At 38.1% G+C, this 18641-nt stretch overlaps 1 protein-coding gene across 1 annotated transcript in view; it reads right to left on the bottom strand.

The window, feature by feature from the left end:
- Positions 1 to 18641, bottom strand: part of KCNK2 (potassium two pore domain channel subfamily K member 2) — a 110572-nt gene that overhangs the window by 28363 nt on the left and 63568 nt on the right. Inside the window, exon 5 of the mRNA XM_075497422.1 lies at positions 1498 to 1658. Within this exon, the coding sequence (XP_075353537.1) occupies positions 1498 to 1658 (161 nt within the window). The remainder of the gene's footprint in view (positions 1 to 1497; positions 1659 to 18641) is intronic.

Raw genomic sequence — 18641 nt, 5'->3', positions numbered from 1 at the left:
TCGTACTTTTAAGCAAAAAATAAAATTCAGTGATAAAAAACCAGAAAGGATAAAAACAAAATGTTCTTATGGAATGTTCTTGCTTTTTTTAGGCAAATCTCAGTAGAAATGGATGTTATTCAACAGTAACTTGTCTGGACTTGAACCGATGTTTCAAAGTCAAAAATACCTGCCTTTTCTTAAAGACCTTTCAAGCTTGTATTTACCTATTGCATAAGACTACTCAGCACAGCTCCAGTTTGCTTTACTTCAAAAATAAAGCCATGGCAGACCCTTCCTATATAGAAAAGATCAGGGCTTGTTGCAGAAAAACAATGCTTCTAACACTTGCAGTGCTAATACAAACAGCTACAAAATCAGGCTGCTTACTAAGTATTCACTGGATATGACATATTCTACATAGCAAAAGACAAATAGTATTTCATATGTGTTTTGAATGTTAGGTAATAGTTAAACCTACAACATTTTATTAAAGGTTAGTAAAACACCTAAATAATTAATTTGTTTCATTATGCCATTTATTCTATGCTTCAAAAATCTCAGTAAATACTTTTTTAATAACTGCATTAGTAAAAATACAACCTCAATAAACTCTTCTGTGTGTGAAACAGATTAAGTTAAGTAAATTAAGTTCCTCTGCTAGAATTCAAAGCATTTGGTTGTTAAGGACTGGTTATGGCTGAACTTTATCAATATCTGCACAAGCTTCTAGTCTGTTTGACAGGTCTCTTCCTCTACTGAAGCTGTGCCACTTTGCATGAATAATTAAAGACCGGTAGCCAAAGAAAATGAAGGGCATGAACCTCTAGGCTGTGCTAAGCACTTCAGCAGAAGAGGCTGAAAATACCTGAAACGGTAAAACATCCTACAGCCTAGTGAGGAGACCACAAAGAGGAGTCCAATGTCAGGGAAGCACCAACAGGCTCTGTACTGTTTAGGCTGTCCTGCTTCTGTGAATGCCCAAAGCTTTAGTCACCTACAGACCCGTAAATCTGGAAATGTAGATGCCTACAGACTGTAAGCATTTCCTCTGGTATGATGGCATCTGAGGAGAGATTTTAAGACTTGTGATTTTAGGCTCAGACACCAAAGGTCTTCTGTGAATCAACTCAAAGCTGCAGCAATAATGTCCACGTTACCCCTACAGCTCCCCTCTTCCATCTCCGAGTCAGTGATTTCCTACCGCAATCTACATGACAACCTTTAAAGGTAAGCATCACAGCAAGCTTACGAGTATAAAGGCAAAGCAAAAATAAAATGTTTTGGATCTTGTTCCTCTTCCCAACCATAATTATTGTAGAAAATGTTGGGCTTCATCCAATTCTCAATTAACAATGTTCAGTTACGTGTTCAGACTTGGCAAAGTTCTTCCTACCTTTTGCTAGACATCTGGTTACAATGATGAGCTATACCCTATTTTTCAGACTTTTCGTTTCACTTGTTAACTTCAGAACAATGAGCAGCATGAAGAACAAACGAGGCAGTCAGCATACTCACAACAAAGGTATCTTCTACTTTGGCAATTCCTTTCCCAAAGATCGTCCCTAGTTGATCTCCAACACCAGCCAACAGAAAACCAAACAGAGGAATTCCCAATAAGGCATAGATGATACAGAATATCTTTCCACCTTGTGTGCGTGGGGAGATGTTTCCAAAGCCTAAATTACAAACAACTTGAGATGTTTAAGGAGTTACATATCTTACATTACACATTTTAAAAGGACAGTTTGCAAACAGGTCCTGTTAGGTTAACCATACGACACAGCAAACATTATGAAAAATCAAATGACAGTGTAGGTCATATAATCCTCTGAGCTAAAATTAAACTGCTGCACAATTCACCAATTTATTTTTTTTTATATATTGTATATATACCATGGAGAAGAAAAACTCTCCCATTAGAGAAATATATTTTTTTTTATTATTTAAATAAATGACATCTTTTCCCCTCTACTACACGTAGTTAATACCAATTGGTTAAGATTTGCCTTAACCTCTGCTACCTGGAAATGTCTATTTCTGGACTTGTAATTGGCAGGCTGCAGCACTTGTAAACAAGATACAATTTTCCTTCAGATGTGCTGTGTTTCAAAGCGAAGCAGCCCGAAAAAAAGCCACTTGGATGAGCAAAACAGAATAAACGGGACTGCTTAGAGTCTTCATTATTAAAGGCTTTGGTTCTTTCAGTGTTGCAAACAAAGCTTAGGGAAACAGTTTACAGTTCACGGCTCTGTCCCTTCAAAAGTGGAAATCATTTTGTCTTCACTGGCTTGTGTAAGAGAGCACCCCAGCATGCCTGTGATAGCTCTGTTCCTGCTGGTCCACTTAAAACAGAGAAACTGGAATACAAAGAGCACAAGCCCCAGCACCTGTGAAACACCCTCAGACGCATCTCCCAGGACTAGTATTTTAATGATTTGCCCAAGGTCAGCAGAACCCTACAGACAAGTTTCATGAACATCAGTCCTCAGTTTTAATTCAAAGGTTTTTCTCCTCCAAAGGATCACTCGGTGTTTTGAGGGAGCAGTGGGGCAGTTGTAGTCATACCCCAGCATTACTGACATGGTTTCACTTTTCAGCACAGTGTGCACTTTGAAGGAAAAAGACTTATTTTGGCTGGGGGAAAAAAAATAAAAAGGCCTTTTGTCAGAAAAAGTCTTATTTTCCATGGAGAAATTCAACAAAAGCCTTTTGAAAAAGTTACCTTTTTTCTAGGAAAAAACTTGTAAATAAAAAGCAAAATATTTTAGCAAGTAATTGAGAAGCTTGTTTCTCAGTGTCTTAACTAGTAAGAGAGATACTTTTCACATACACAAAAATCATTCAATGAAAATCCAGTTTTCATGTGAAAAAGCTGATAGACAAATTTTATCAGCTGTATTGAGAACTTGCAATGTCAGTTTTCTTTTCAAAATAGCTTGGTATTTACACACAATGACTGTAAGCTTCCACAATGCAATGCACATTTAATGAATAGCTTACCTATTTATCAGAATTTTTACTGTACTATTTTGAGCATGTTGTTTTAACATAAATATAGGTTTTCTTTGTGAAACTTATTATCTTAATTTTAGGTTCTGCTCTCATGTAGGTAAGCTACACCAAAGCTGTGTCAAAACTACTTTTTCCTTTCAGTACACAGGAGACAAAGCTGCCCCTCACTCAACTTCATTAAAGAAAAAGTAAATCACATTGGGAATATATTTTACTCCTAGATATTTTGCGCTAATATCCGTTACCAGATAGTAATTGTGCAAACAATAAATGCAATGTTGATAGAGTTCACTTAGATTTAAAAAAAAAAAAAAAAAGGAGTTAAGAGTTCATATTTTCCCCAAATCATGACTAATAAACTAAACATAAAGGACAAAATTACAGGAAACATCATCAATGACAGGTCACAGAGTCCTCCAACTTCATAAGCTTTCCCTGCACTAATGTAACAAAAAAAGTCTATCTCAGGCAAGTGGAATAAAGTCACAGTGCCTTTAGTCCAACCTACTATATCCTTCCCTAACCCGGAGCCAGGGCTAAAATTACCGATTATTATAATTCAGGAAATTTCAGCTCCACTGAGTTCACTCTGTCCCTTCATGCACCAAGCAGAAAAGACCCTTGAGTTTTAAAATAAAATTAGCTCATCACCAACCCAAAAGGGACAAACAGATCCAAGCTACTCTGTTTTCCTAAGTGTGCCTGTTTATGCATCAACAGGAGCTTGAATAGTTGCCAGCGTGTAATTCCTGAGGGGTCTTAATGCAATTCAGAATCAGGGGTCTGGATAGAGCAGATATGTAAAACTCGTACTAAGGGATTTGGAAATCATTCTCCCTTTTTTGGTTTAAGAACTGTATTCACTTGCTCTACAAAAGTGGTGTCTCATAATGGTGACAAAATACCAGCCCAGTGAAACACATGCCAAGCAGGCAGTTTTACCCGGTTAGCTTCATAAAGTAAACTGGCATTTTCCATGCATCCCACAGCTATTACAGAGAGAATTGCTGCTGCGGTGTACTTCTCATCTGCTGCTAATCGGTATGAGGACAAGATGTTCACGTTCAGCTCTATATATTCCCCTCCCTAAATCAGAGTCATGTCTTGCTCAAGAAAAGGACGGTACCTCACTTCTACACTCACAAATTCTTGCTTTTCATCCTGAAAAATGACAAATGCTTTTCTTCCGTAAACAACAAAGAAGGTCTTGTATTATTAATTATGCTTTAAAGAACTCACACAGTACCGGATAAAATAATACTCCAACAGGTAGTAGCTTCTCTCTGTCCAGATGCTCACCGCACATAACACAAACCATCGCGCTCTCATGACAGCGCATGTACTTTAGCAAATTGATCTACCAAGGGGTGTCCATCTCACATTAATCATACTTCCTACAGCGTCATGTTTCATAACAGTCTGCTGTTGTACACCACAGCCTACTTCGTGAGTTACACAAATCGTCCTTACATCCTACTCTCAGTTTCTCCAGTGAAAAGCTAATCTATCATTTATGCGATGGGAGCGAAAAATGTATTTATATTTCATACGGTTGATGTAATTCCTGCCGGTTTTGTCTCAGAAAAGTATTATTCCTTTCTTTGAAGAAAAAAAAAAGTCAGAAGAATCCTGCTGCTAGGTAAAACCAAAGGAAAACTTCGTTTCGTGCGCTGTGGTGGGAGAGGAGCACGCAGCCACGGGAATGCCACCACATGTCCCTGCGTACCACACAGGGCAGGAACGCCCGGCACCCCTGCAGCAGCTCCCTGGCACGGGGCTGTTGCTTCAGAGTTTCCACTTCTGCTCCAGAGGCCGGCATAAAGTCTGCCTACAACTCTCTTGCTCACTGAGAACCCTCGGGGAATCAGCCATATCACACCACGCTCTCTGCGGCCTCTTCCCTCCCTCTGAGCTGCTTGCCTGGAGCAGGTGGGGAGCGGAACGCACCGTGATCTTACAGCAGCCTCAGCACCTCGGTCACCCTGCACATCTTCAGTCCCATGCAGTTTTTCCTCTTCCTCTGGTTATACTAAAAGGAGACTTTCTAGAACCAGTTGGTTCCCCATTACAACCGATACACTTGTTTCTGAACATGGAAATAGCTAAGCACTTGATTTAAACTCACTAAATTTATCGGGAAGTTTCCCCTCAAAGCGCTTTTCACCAACACGGTCTGCAATGAACAGTACAGAGTACAAAACTGAACTTGCAGAATGGGATCGCTTTCACCCAAGATAATGTCAGTACCATTTTCAGACTGTCCTTCCCCAACCCACCCCCTCACTTCGCTTTCATACCCAGGAGCACGATCTGCCTCCTAGGTTCACCAAATCCCTTTCATGTCCTGCTAAATGCTTAGCATGCCTCTAATGCCCAAAGGACTTTGTGCATTTAGAATACGTTGTCTCTGACAAGCGGCTGTGGACAAGAAATGCATTTTAGAAGGAGCTTCCAGTAACCCCTGAGTGAATTAAGAATAAAAGGCCATTGTAAATAGATTGTAACTAATTGCTCCATTCAACAAAATAACATATTCCATGGTTTCAGCTCCAAAGCCCTTACAGCCTCCAAGATTCAAATCAGATTCAAGGGGAACCTCAGTCCCCTTGGTTGGCTATAGAGATGGAAGCAAGGGTACGCTAAATGAAAAGAAAAAAAGCAAGAGACTTTATAGGAATATTTTTTATTTTCATGCCCCCTTTTTGGGACATATTTGTTTGAGGATGAAAGTGTCTAACTTTTCCATCTGGAATAGATTTGCTATTAAGTAGAAAATAGTTACTTTGATAATTACAAATATGTTACTGCTTTTGAGCAAAACAACGTTTAAAGTTTCAATTTCTAGCTGGTTTTTTTTTCCCCCATGACAAACAATAGGTTATATTGCAAATATGGAAAAGTGAAATGCTAGAAATTCTCATACAATTGACAAGACACTTTTGTTCAGATGAGACAGGAGACTGCCTTTGCATTCAAACCTTCATAAAAAGGAAGATTGGCAACTACTTAAAAAAAAAGTAATTTCTGTTTTAAGTAGAGAAAAAGTCCTTTGCTTTCTAGTTAGCTGGTATCTCAGTCTTTCAGAAAGCTCTTTTAAATCCACATTTTCAAAGAAGAATGAAGACTCCAAATGAATATATTTTCACAGAAAATTCCTAGACAAAGCAGGGCATCTACTGAAACTAGCTGGCTGCAATTAAGTATTTCTCATGTGAGAGATTATAGGTGCTTTTGAGAGTTCTAGGACTAGATTTTACTTGCAAAATTCACTGGAAAAGAGTGTCACCACTTATGATTCATTTATATCAAATAGCTCAAGTGGGATTGAAAGGTCTGGGGAAGGTTTGAAACATTTTCTTTCCAAACAAGAAAATGTAAATTCAAATACCAGTAAATGTTTTCTCACTGTTTTTGACATACCTCAGATTACACAAGACATCATTCATCAGGTAGCAAACAAAGTGAAAATTATACTGAAATAATGTCATATATTTTGAGATATGAGAAACTACTCTCAGCTTGGATATGTGGGCAATTGATGGAACAGTTCAATACTGAAAGATAAACGACTTGGTGAACACGCACACCCTTAATTACACAAAAATGGATTACAGAAACTTGATACTGAGAAGATGGCACAGACTCAGAGGAAAGGCTGAGCTCCTTGCTGCAGAATGCCACGAGGCCGGAGCCGGGTGAACCAGCTGCCGTGCCCTCGCCTTCAGCCACCGGACTCCGCGTGCTACTGTCGGCGGTATTGCCGTAGGTTCACGTCCACCCTGACTATGCAGCTCAATTACAGTGATTACCTTTTTCAAAGGGCATACGTGTGTTTTGATACTGACTGTCAAATTGATTTTAAGAGATCAAAAGATGCTTTTTCCAGGCCTGGAGGAGCTATCTGATGAAATCTTTATGAAAGGTACCTCGCTGAATTTCTAGTAGCTAAGATGCTTTTTCCCTTTGGATTGCCATTTGAGCTCGGGAGATTAGCATTTAAATACATGCCTGCCCATCAGTGCCCAGGCAAAGATATGCACTTATTCATAGATAAATAAGATATCCCTTTTAGCATAAATAATCGTCTGGACATAATCATTAAACAAAAAGGCAGTATATGTACCCATACTGGCTATGTGGAAATCTCTGCATACACTGCAGAAATACTAAAACTTGCACGTTCATGTTCACTGTGTGGAAACATCTGCATTTTTACACTGATGCCCTTTCATTTCCTCTTCTTAACACTGTCCTACACTCCAAAGTTTGATATACTTGCATATACATGTCTCATATACATATATATTTACAAATAAATACTTCATGGGGTTTTATGGCTTTGGTTAGTAATAGTGTAAGGGCATTTTCAGTCTTCCATGTGACTTCTCCCAGCATTGTTAAGTAGCTAGAAAATTCCTATTCCCCTTTTTACAAATAGGTAACTGAAGCACAGAGGGAAGGAAAGTCCAAAATTCTCTATATCATTTAGGTCTGTAACTCACACCAAATCTGTGGCTGAGGACTATGCAATCACATTGCGTTGACCCTTAACTAGGGAAAGTTTGGCATCTAAAGTCCTCAAAGAACCTCAGTTCGAGGTTGTTTCGAAAGCTTGTTCGAGGCCACACAGAAAGCTGTTGTGAATACTTACAAAATCTGTGGACTCCCCTTCTGTCAGGGCACACGCGCATGCATATGCGCATGCACAGATATTCCTGAACACAGTGCAGGAGAATTTGAAGGCTGAATAAGGACAAAGACTATTTGCAAATCTGAGTACTTGGAAGAATTGAATATGAATACCCTTGCAGTGAAAGCACAGTATTTCTGTGTTACACAGACACATGAGTTCTTTCACACATGCACATACTATAACTACATCTTATAGCCATTGCTCACAAAGCTGGTGCCTGTGGATCTCGTCATGGGCATGCAGCTAATGCTCCTCCTCCAAGTTAATTCTTCCATTTAAAAGTTAAATACTTCTCTGTACATGCAATTGATGGAATTGCCACATGAATGTTGCTGAAGGAAGTGCCCTGTGCAATAACAAAGAGGTGAAGGCACCTCTGTTTTAAACTGCGCTCTACTATGAAACCAAAAATCTCGGCTTTACTGAAGTTAGGCGTAATTTCTCTACTAGTCACTATAGTTTCTTGAAGCCAATTCTCTTACTAGTTTTAGTCAGTGATTTGGGAATGATGTTGTCACAAAGTACTGCTATTTACTTAATATCATTCCTCAGCACAGCACTCCCTTCGGTATTAGCTGGATTCCAACCTACAAAATTCTGATTTTTAACACTAATCCATAATTCTGTGTCACAGAAATGTCAATATATAATTTTGAAGGTTATAATGTTCTGGCTCAAGCCTGAAAAAAAGACATTTTATTAAAAAGCCTCTCAATTACCATAAGGTATAACTTCTCTTTTCAACCAGGAATAATAACAGGAAAACCTAGACTGACATTAATAAAATGTGTAATATTCAAGAATTGACAAGACAGAGGCTGATTTCCTTTCAGTGGTTTCTTTTCATCTGTGTTCTGTGGGAGCAGTAATCAAATCAATAAAACTTCTTTTAAAAGAACAGGCTATAAATATTCATAGAAAGTAAGTTTCCTTCAAGTCAAAGTGCTGTGCTGGAGAGGTGAAGGAGCATTGCAAGGAAAGTCTCTGTATGGATACAGAAGCTGTTGCAGTATTCAATAACTCACATTCAGTTGCTAAGGCAATTTCTCAAGGAACTGGGTAATAATTGTTAAAAGGCTTTAAAAAGCTTAAACATCAATTCAGATAGCTCTGCCTCCCAGTACAGGTTCTTCATTTCATTCAGCTGTCACTTTGCCCAGTGAAGAGTATCTACTTCTCATCAGTAGTAGAACTTCTGCCCCTTTCTCAGTTATTTCTTCTTTTGTTGTTATTGCTTGCATTCATTTTACCTCTAATGCTTATTCTAGCAAAATTGAATCGTCTCCAAAACCCGAAAACTCCCACTTGCTTTTTTCCTTTAAGCGAGATTGCTCCATGGCAGCAAGATGCCTGGTTAACACAGCTAGCAAAAGCATAATGTACTTTAAAGTAAAAAGTTAATAGTTCACAATATCATGACACTTTTACTACCCACGTATTCTTATCAAGTGTAAACACGTATCAAACGTGACAAAGTGACACTTGTTCTGCACCAAAGTCATGAACAATATCAATGTGTGAATAAAATACATGGATACAGGTAATCCGCAGAAAAACAAGAATTGTGAATTTTAGATGTACTGACAAAAACAATCTGTGAACAATTTTCCTGACACTGTGACTTAAGTGGAGATCTGAAATAATTCTTTTCTAGAGTTTGGAAGCTTTCTTTTAATACCTTTCTTTTTTGTTGCCTAGAAGTAATTGAAGAAACAGGTTTGGGTTTTTGTTTACAAATAAAGCAATTCTTGGTGCTGGGTAAAGCAAGCTCTTGCTGGCCTCTCCATCCCAAGTACAAAGCAATCCGCGTGCTTTCCAGGGGAGTTAAACCATACCCTGCTTGTACATGTTTCTGTCTTCCCTACAAATAATAAAATGTAGCAAAAGTCTTAGCAAATTAAGGACTATGGCAGACTTACAGCAACAAATGAGATGTGAACCGCTAAAATACGTCAAGACTCCAGCACTTGCCCTTTCTCTCTAGGAGCACTGCTATTGCCAGAGGTCAGGACATCCCGTTTGTCCTCTGAAACGTGTTCTGTGCCAGCACAGGTATTCTGTAAACGCACCCTGGTTTCAGTGAAGTCACAGATTTAAAACAGGAACTAACAATCCCATAATCCTACAATCAGCAGACTCGGACCTCAGATCTCGTTAAGCTGATACAACTGGCCAAAATGAATGCAGGTACCTTGACAATTTTCTACAGTTAAGCTACAATTTTCTTTGTGGCTTTAAACTTTTCTTCATGCACCCCATTTCACCTTAAGAGACCTTTCACCAGGTCAGTGTTCAAAAATGCAAATATTTTGCCTCATCAGTTTTTTCTGTATGTCCTGTATCTATTCTTGCTTACAAGCTACACATACACAGCCCGTATATCCAGATCATTTACCCTGAATCAAAGATAAGCAGAGAAATTCTGGGGAAGAGAGAGCAGTCCAGGGGAGATGGGAGGCAAGGAGACTTCCAGGAAAGAGAACCTCCTTCTTTGCACATCTTTATCTAACGACACAATTGCCTCATCTTAGTAAGGCAGGTAGGAAGGAGGACCCTTCAAGAGAATATATATATACACACACACACGTTATTTTGCACATAATGTCAAATAGCTGAGTATTTTATTACTAAAAAATGCCTCTTGATGCAGTTAGTCCTAACATATACCAGCATATTAAGAAACACAATTTCCTCAAAAGAGTTAAGGTTAAAAAGAAAAAGAGAGAACACTACCAAGTTTCTAAAAGAAAAAGCTGTAAGATTTCTATTCATAGTATTATCTTCTTTAAAAAGAAAATGAGAGAATTTTTTGGTCAGTGAGGCTCACCATCAAGTATCTGAAAGTGTGAGGTCATTCTCCTATTTATCTTTCTTTTTTTTTCCCCTGCAGCAATCTTTACAATTAGGACTAACATGGAAACTTAAAAACAGAAAAAATGAACCCCTATGTATAAATAACTTCTACTGACTTCACATTTTGGCTCCTAGCTACTTATGTGTTATATTCCTGATTCAGCAAAGCAAGTAACATGCTTAACTTTAAAAATGTTTAAATTTATCTCTAGTCAGGTAACATTTAAATACCTGAAAGCATACTCATTCTGTCAGCATATACACCTGCAAAGATGAACAAACATATATATACTTTGTCAAATGAAATTCTTAACAGATTTTCAATTGATTTTCAACACTGTCATGATGTGGCAGAAATCAGTCCTGGAAATCATGCTGTCACCAGCTCTTCAATTTCCCAGAATTTCACACTGTATATGAAAAATCTTTTGTTATAATGTCATTATCCCAGCAATTGAAGAAAGTGCAATTACAAGACTGCAAAAATATTTAAAATCCTTCAAAGGAGCAAGAACTAATTTCTGCTTCCACAGTTTGCAATTTTTACTGACTTAAAACTATGCAGGTGTGTGGGTTTTTCCTCTGCAGTGAGAGCGCTTCAGCAGAAGGCAGTGGAAGATGAGCACTCCGTGGCTCACCAGCGTCCTACCAACCCTCAGCACAACTCCATGTCTTCACCCAAGCCACTTGGTGAGCTACCACACAGGAGAGTCTCACTTGATTCTTTGGCAAAGAGAGCAGTCTAAAGATGGGGATCTACAGAAAAGAATAAAGATAAGTTTCTCATAAGAGTTGGTGATTCTAACCAAAAGTTCCTAGCAGAGCAGTAATTGAATATAAAATTGTCTCTGTGCATGCTGTAAAGCCATTAAAACGATTATTGTCAGGCAGTGCAAAATAAATTCCAAAGTTTGTGCTTTACGTACACTGAAATATTTTGGGTTTACATGCCCGGCTTGCTTCTGGAAGAAGCAAATGTGATTCACAGCGGACAGGAATTTCAGCAAGCAGCAAAATCATGAGCAATCATTTCCTTTGCACCTTACTTTTAAATACCTAGACTATGATTTTTCTTTTACGAAGCAAGAGGAATCTTTCAGAAGTCTCTAATCACATCATCTGCACATAGGAAAATAATTCAAAACGGGACAGAATACTTCACGAGACAGAGAATAAAGCTTTCAGCTAAAGGTCTGAAATTTATATAATCTTGCATTTCAGTTCACAGGGGGGAAAGAAACACTAAAATAAATACATATAAAAATTAACCATGTGTAAAGATACTTCTCAAACATTATTTCACTTCTTCCCCTACTCTTCAAAGCCCTGAGCTGGAATATGAATAGCTAAGTTAGTGTAGACTAAGCCATCTGACTCTACAAACGCAGCTCTGAGTCTTGCTTGGACTATAGGATATGTATAGTCTCCTGAACTCAGGTGTGAAAGTCTCAGTTAGACCAAGCACACCAACTAAGAATAAAAAACATACTTATTTATTAAGCAAAGGGAAAAAGTCAACAGGAAAATAACTTGAGAATGTGACATCTAAAAAGCTCAGATCACCAGCTCAAACATTTAGTGCTCCTCTCCAGCATGGCTGTGAGGCACAAGGCACGACCTGTCTCTTCCCCAGCCTTCCCAAAAGGCCTCCAGGTATTCCCCAACCTCGGATCCTTGTGGAGACTATCAGCCTGCTGTCCTATTTAAATCTAAACTACTTGAGGGCATTTCACGGCCTGCAGGGTCAAGTCCTTTGGTTTCTCCATCCTTTGGTATCTGACGGCCCACATGAAAGCAAACGATGACCCAGGAAAGATACCAGAAGCCAACGAAGTCCTGGGTTGCGTTACCGCTGCCAAACAGTAACATGGAGTCGGAACAGGAAAGAGCATCACCTCTGGGGAGTGTATATTGGTGTCTTTCAATATAAATAAAAGTTTTAGGTTTAACGGACTCAGGTTTGATCTAGTTCCTACGTTGAGCAAACATCTTCACCCGTGTGCCAGTTTTAAAACACAGAAGCCTCAATTTACTTTTTTCTCTGTCTCCCCTTTAAGTGTCAGTACATCTTGTAAAAGCAACAGCTCCCTTTTCATCAAAAGCACGATATCTCTTTGAACTGAAAGACAAGGAAAACCTTTCCCTGAATAAAATAATATTGTTTCTCTTCCCATAAAACATGACAGCATATAGAGATACAGAGAGCACAGCAGTTATGCAAGCTAAGGACAGTACATCTTAATGACTTTTAAATAGGACTATTCCTGGTATAAGAAGAGAACTGCTACTTAAATTAAAGTATACCCCATGTCGTTATTCAACCTTGAAAACTAAAAGAGTAAGATGGAGGTAAGAAGAGTAATATTCTTAATAGTATTTTAGCAGATAGCATATATCAATATTAATTTTTCTGTTGTTATGATAGCATTCTGAAATGCATTGCAGAAGAGAACACGTGTTAATTAGCCTCACTAAAGGTCACTACTACTCCATTACTACCAGAAATAAGCAAATAGTAGCTCAGACTCATCCTTAGTTATAGGGCAAGTTTCATCCATGTTTTAGCTGCTGTGAATTCCATGTTAGTCACTCCAGTTTGACATAGCATATACGCATGGAATTTAAAATTCCCTAGGCTACATTTCAGGAAAAAATCCTGTATAGAGAAATAAATCTGCACTCATTTTCTTAAAATGCATTTTGCCCTTTCACACAGAAAATAATATTTGCCAGAAAATATTTAGAAGGGTTTTTTTACAAATATTCTGCAGCACTGTTCATAAACTGTCTTTGAAGATCTGAACTGGTGTTAAGTTTAAGCATGTTTCTATTCCTTCGGGCTTTTAAACTGTTTATGACATTTACTTATATAGCTTTTGTTCATACAAATATTTACTGAATTGTTGTTTGTAAGCATTTCCATCCTGAACAAGTATTTGTGCTTATTTCACATACCGTCCTGATGGGACAACGGGAAAATCCAGACATTAAGAGTCTAGGTTAATACAAGAGTATTACTCATCATACTTTTGTCTACCCCCTCCAAAGGTTTCCAGTTTTATTTAGGAATATATGATCCTGAAAAAAATCACATGAACATAACCAAGACTGTCTCCGTTGAAGGGTTTATAAGAAGCCAAATGCTGCAAATTATTTTCGTCAAATTTTTTGGCAACTAACAACAGCTAATTTTGCAGAAGCCTGCATAACAATCACAAACAGAAGAAACAAAAAAATAAAATGTTTCCTTTCCCCAATCCATATTACTTTCTTTACATTCAGCTTGAACAAGGCAAATAGAGTAGCTAGTTTGTGTTCAAATATGTAAACAAAATACATTGTCTCCTATTTAATTTATATGGAATTATCATGGAAAGATTACTACTGAAAACATTTTGTAACTCCAGCTGCTTTTGCTTACAGAATCTCATTTTCCTCAAGCAACCAGAATGAAACCTAACTGGGAAAACAGTGAATGTTTTAAAAAATCCCACTCGTAAAGCCTAAATTAATTTGTTTACACTACATCGTCTGATTCTACTGGACACTATTCATTCAAGAGAACACCATAATCCTCCGATTATAACAATTAATTTTGCAGCAAGTAATTAAGCTATCAAACTGAAGCCTGACAATTTATACCTTGCTTTAACCAGGACTTCTTTTCTGGGACCAGAAATATTTGTAAGAGCAATCTGTGTCAGTTTGGTATCTCAGTTTCATCTGTCGACACAAAAATGGGAAATAAATTGTTTGTTGCCATTTTATTTTTTCAGTATAGCTTCGACTTTTGGTAGAAAAAGAACCATTGAATGAATTCTTTATGTTTACACACAAACAGACCACAAATAGATGAAGGCTAAATTATCATATGTCTATTCATATGCCCAAAGACTCAGTGGGATTCATTACTGTAAGTCTTTTGATTCCCTTCTTTAAGTGATCATGTACTAATGTTACGATATTTATCATCTGGCATTTTAAGTTTTTCCACACCAAAAAAAAAAAAATATCTTCAGGCTCTCAACTGGCAACTAAGACACTAATGAAATCCTTACTGCATCCCAGGTGTTAAAGTTGAAGTCAAAAGAATTTACGCACCACATATTTTTTTTCCCCCCAAATAATGCCACAAAATTAACTGCAAGTGTTTCTGTGGTCCAACATACATTAGCTCCAATCCAAAGGATGAAACTCTGGGACCTAAGGGTTTTCCATACTATAGTTCCTGAAGTCAATCTAAAGTAGTACTTTAGTATTCAGAACATAACAAAAGTGTATTGCCACCACACAAAAAAAGGGGAACATCCCATACAGCAAGAATTATAAGTGAATGAATGGCAATAACAGTTCTTCCAGATGGGACTGTTGGCAATTTAGGTTACTTGGTAGCTAAATACTACAGCACTACATACATTAAAATACATTAACATTATGAATAATCAGACTAGAAATATTTTTTTCTAAGCAATTCTGTGTAAATTTAATTTACACTTAGTTCTACAGTTCAGAAGAGTCAAAATAGAGAAAAAGTTTTGAACAGAAATAAATGTTCAATGAAATACCTACAGATGAAACTTATTCTTGGAAGACATACTGTTCCTAAATGCATTTTTCTACTAGAATAAAATGGTTATATATGCCTTCTAGAGGAAGCCACAGAAGTAGAGCTGAATGATCCAAAGCTGTCTCTAATTGGAACAGCCATTATGAAAATAAGTAGACAGGACTCACATGCAGCCACACTCAGGAAACGCAGAGAATATACAAAGATTCAACATAATAGTACCCTATTCCTTTCGTGTCTTCAATTATATTCATGTAGCATACACGCACACAAAAAAATTAATTAGGTGCAACAGATGTGCCTTTCCTTCTTGCGCCTCACTTCAAGAAAATTGCTCCAGACATTAGCTTATACTAAGTCAACGTGCTTCAGAAATACAGTAACAGTTATTTTTATGAATGCATATTGGTGTATTTATTTAAGTAAAGAAATGCCCTTCCAAAAAGATATTAAGACTAAGCTTTGAATGCTTCTGCCTTCAGGGTCCACACATACAGGTTAGAAATACATGCAGACAATAATGAAAATAGACCAAATCATGAGTTTGCACACAAAGAGCCAGTCTCATATCTCTTGAAGTGCAAAAAAGGAATCAAATTTTAAAAATCAGAATCCTCAACGTGGATACATAACAACCCTCAAAAAAACATGTACCGGACACAGAGTTTTGGAAGTGAAATTTCAGGTTATCTATTCTGATGAGATGCTTAAATACTTGAACATTAGATGTTGATCATGAAACAGATGAATCACCTTCCTTATCTTGAGAAGATTTTTGCCAATTAAAAATGCAAATCAACTACAAGAATAGTATAACAATTTTCCACCGATATCTCTAGAAAAATAATCTGCCTTTGAGATTAAGTATATTTTAGATGTGTATTGGCAAAAAAAGAAAGTTAGAACTGTTTTAACGCTACATTTAACCATCTCGAAATGGGTAACGCCCCTCCCAGTTCTTCTCCAGGCAAAGTACATACTGTGAACTGGAAATAAGTGTGTTCAATACTACAGAGAGAGTAACTGGCTCTATATACCACAATTCTTTCGCTGCACATCTTAAAAAAAGTCTACTGCATATGACTAAGCCACTTGATGCTACCTCTTCTATCCTGAACAATAGCCTCCAGATGCTCATTTTCATATATCAGTAGAACTTGGGGGAAAAAAAAAAAAAAGAAAAAGAATTATAAATCTGATGCCTGCAGTGGAGGAATACACTCTGCGTTTAACAGAAGCTGGCATAGAGCTTTTCAGTGCAGCCTTCTTCAGCTGAAGCCTACGTTGTGTGCCTCAGCTGTGTCATACGACCCTGTACTCAAGCTCTCGGTAAACACTACGGAGTCCTAATAAACATCTAGTGCACAACCAGTCTTTCCCACAGCACTGTTAAAATAATTTGATGAACTGAGAAGCTAGAAACCACCACACAAACTGAACACTCAATTGAACAACTTGGGCTAGGATTCCACATAAAAATTCCTCAAAACCAGAAGTTTTCTCCAGTCACTGTATCATCTTTGCACACGGCAGCATTTAGCCGACAAAAAAAATTAATTTGTTTTCTTATTTGGCATCAGTATTTTACGATGCAGGCCTGCCTGTAACAATGGTGGAAGACTAGGAGAAACTGGGCAAGTGATATAAGAGTGAAGGAAGTTCAAATCAAATTTTTAGGATTGGACAAAAAAAGTTGCACATTTTTCAAAGTGGCTAATGTTTGCCTTTTACTATGTCACTCATTTTAACACCTACCACTCTCAAGTTGATTTGAGAACAAAGATCTCCTTGCAAAATTGTCGTACATATGAAAAATCCAGAGCACAAAACTGGATATATACCCTGGCCTTTGGACAGTCATGTAGTAAAATTAATTAAGAATATAAATTACAATGCAGCTTCTTCCTGAAGAGCTCCCTGATGAACAAAATCAGCTATTTAAAATTCCTCCATGTTGTTCATGTACAAAAAGAAAACCAGACACACTGCTAACTCCGTTCCTCTTCTTCAGGGAAGCCACATGAGTGTGTCCTTTTTTTCCCCCACTGTATTTCTTAAGCAGGCACAAAGAATAGGCCTGGTCACTCACCGTCCCCTGATTTTACTATCCACATAACTGTTTCTGGCTTCAGCTGCCACTACCCCGGTGTTGTTTGTTATCTTCTAGCATGAAGGAGGAAACTGCATCTTTTAGCCAAGGGACATGAGATGTCCTGGCTGAGGAGGCTCAAAACAAGGGAGAACATGAACAGCAGAAAGAAAAAAGGCAGAAGTTTTTTCACCCACGGTTACTGAATTAGCTTTCTTTTACTTGCTCCCACACTCCGTTCACAACACCCCCTTCAGAGAAGGTTGACAAACTCTTGAGCCCCACAGAATTTAGCTCCATTAAAACCTCTCTGACCAGAAATGAAACCAGGATCCAGAGCTCAGCCAGAGGCTCTGACCGCAGTACCACTCCTCTGCAAAGTTCCTAAGACAGTATCCTATAAAAGCTGGATATATTTAGGTTTTTTTACCAGAGATTAGACCTGCATAATCTAGAACCCTGCTCAGGGCTCCAAAAATTCCTGAGAAATCCCTTAGAGATGTTACATAAAACTGCACTGTTCTCAAAGGGACTGATAATATGCATCCAAGATCACTCCTGCTATCGCTCAAACCAAAAGTCTCCCTAGACAATCAAGCTCACCTGTCAGTCAAAGAACAAAACTGCAGAGCACAAAGTGCCACAGACCCCCTCCCATCAGGTGGGGAAGTATCAGGGCAAAGAGGAGAGGTCCAGGGGTGTCACCACATCAACACCAGAAGCTACTGGGTCACGAAGCCTTGGTGCAGCCATTTGGCTGTGAAACCATCTGTTACCCCAGTTCAGACCGGAACTGCAGACACCAGAGGTTTTAAATCAGTGTCTACTTATATACTGGTTGAGGGGATCGTTTGTATCTTTGCATCCCAGAGACAGATACCTTCAATGGACATTATACAGCAATTACCAAGGTATATCAGCTACACGTGAAGTAACACTCAAAACACCACCCAGAAGGAGATCTTAGGTACACAATTTATATACAAAAGATCTGATTTCTCACAGCTGGTCAACCTCTCTCCTCTTCGCGTTAATTTGAAGAGAAATCTCTGCATGAACAAAAAGTTGTTAACATACACTTACTTGTCTGGAGGTGGGAACAATAAGTGACTATTAAAGGTAAAGCCATATACTGCTTGTAGACATGCCAACATATGTATATATTTAAAAGACCTTGACGCAAATACATATGTGTAAACATATGTCCATACCTTTAAACATACATTATTTGTGCAGTTGGAGAATAAAGAAGTTTATTATACACGGATTGTGTTATACCGTTCTTCCTACTGCGTGGCTGAGCCACGGTATTGTAGCCAAATACCAGGAAATCTTCATATTCTTAAATACCACAAGACATACCCTTCTGGAGGTCTTTCGCTGTTCCAGTTAAGTTGTTTTAACCCCCGTTAGCTCTGAAGAAGCTGAGGTAAGTTACGGGCACA

Source organism: Mycteria americana, chromosome 3 (genome assembly GCF_035582795.1).
Source record: "Mycteria americana isolate JAX WOST 10 ecotype Jacksonville Zoo and Gardens chromosome 3, USCA_MyAme_1.0, whole genome shotgun sequence".
Taxonomy (NCBI): Eukaryota; Metazoa; Chordata; class Aves; order Ciconiiformes; family Ciconiidae; genus Mycteria; species Mycteria americana.
Note: the sequence above shows the minus strand (reverse complement) of the source record. Positions and strands in the feature narration are given on the sequence as shown.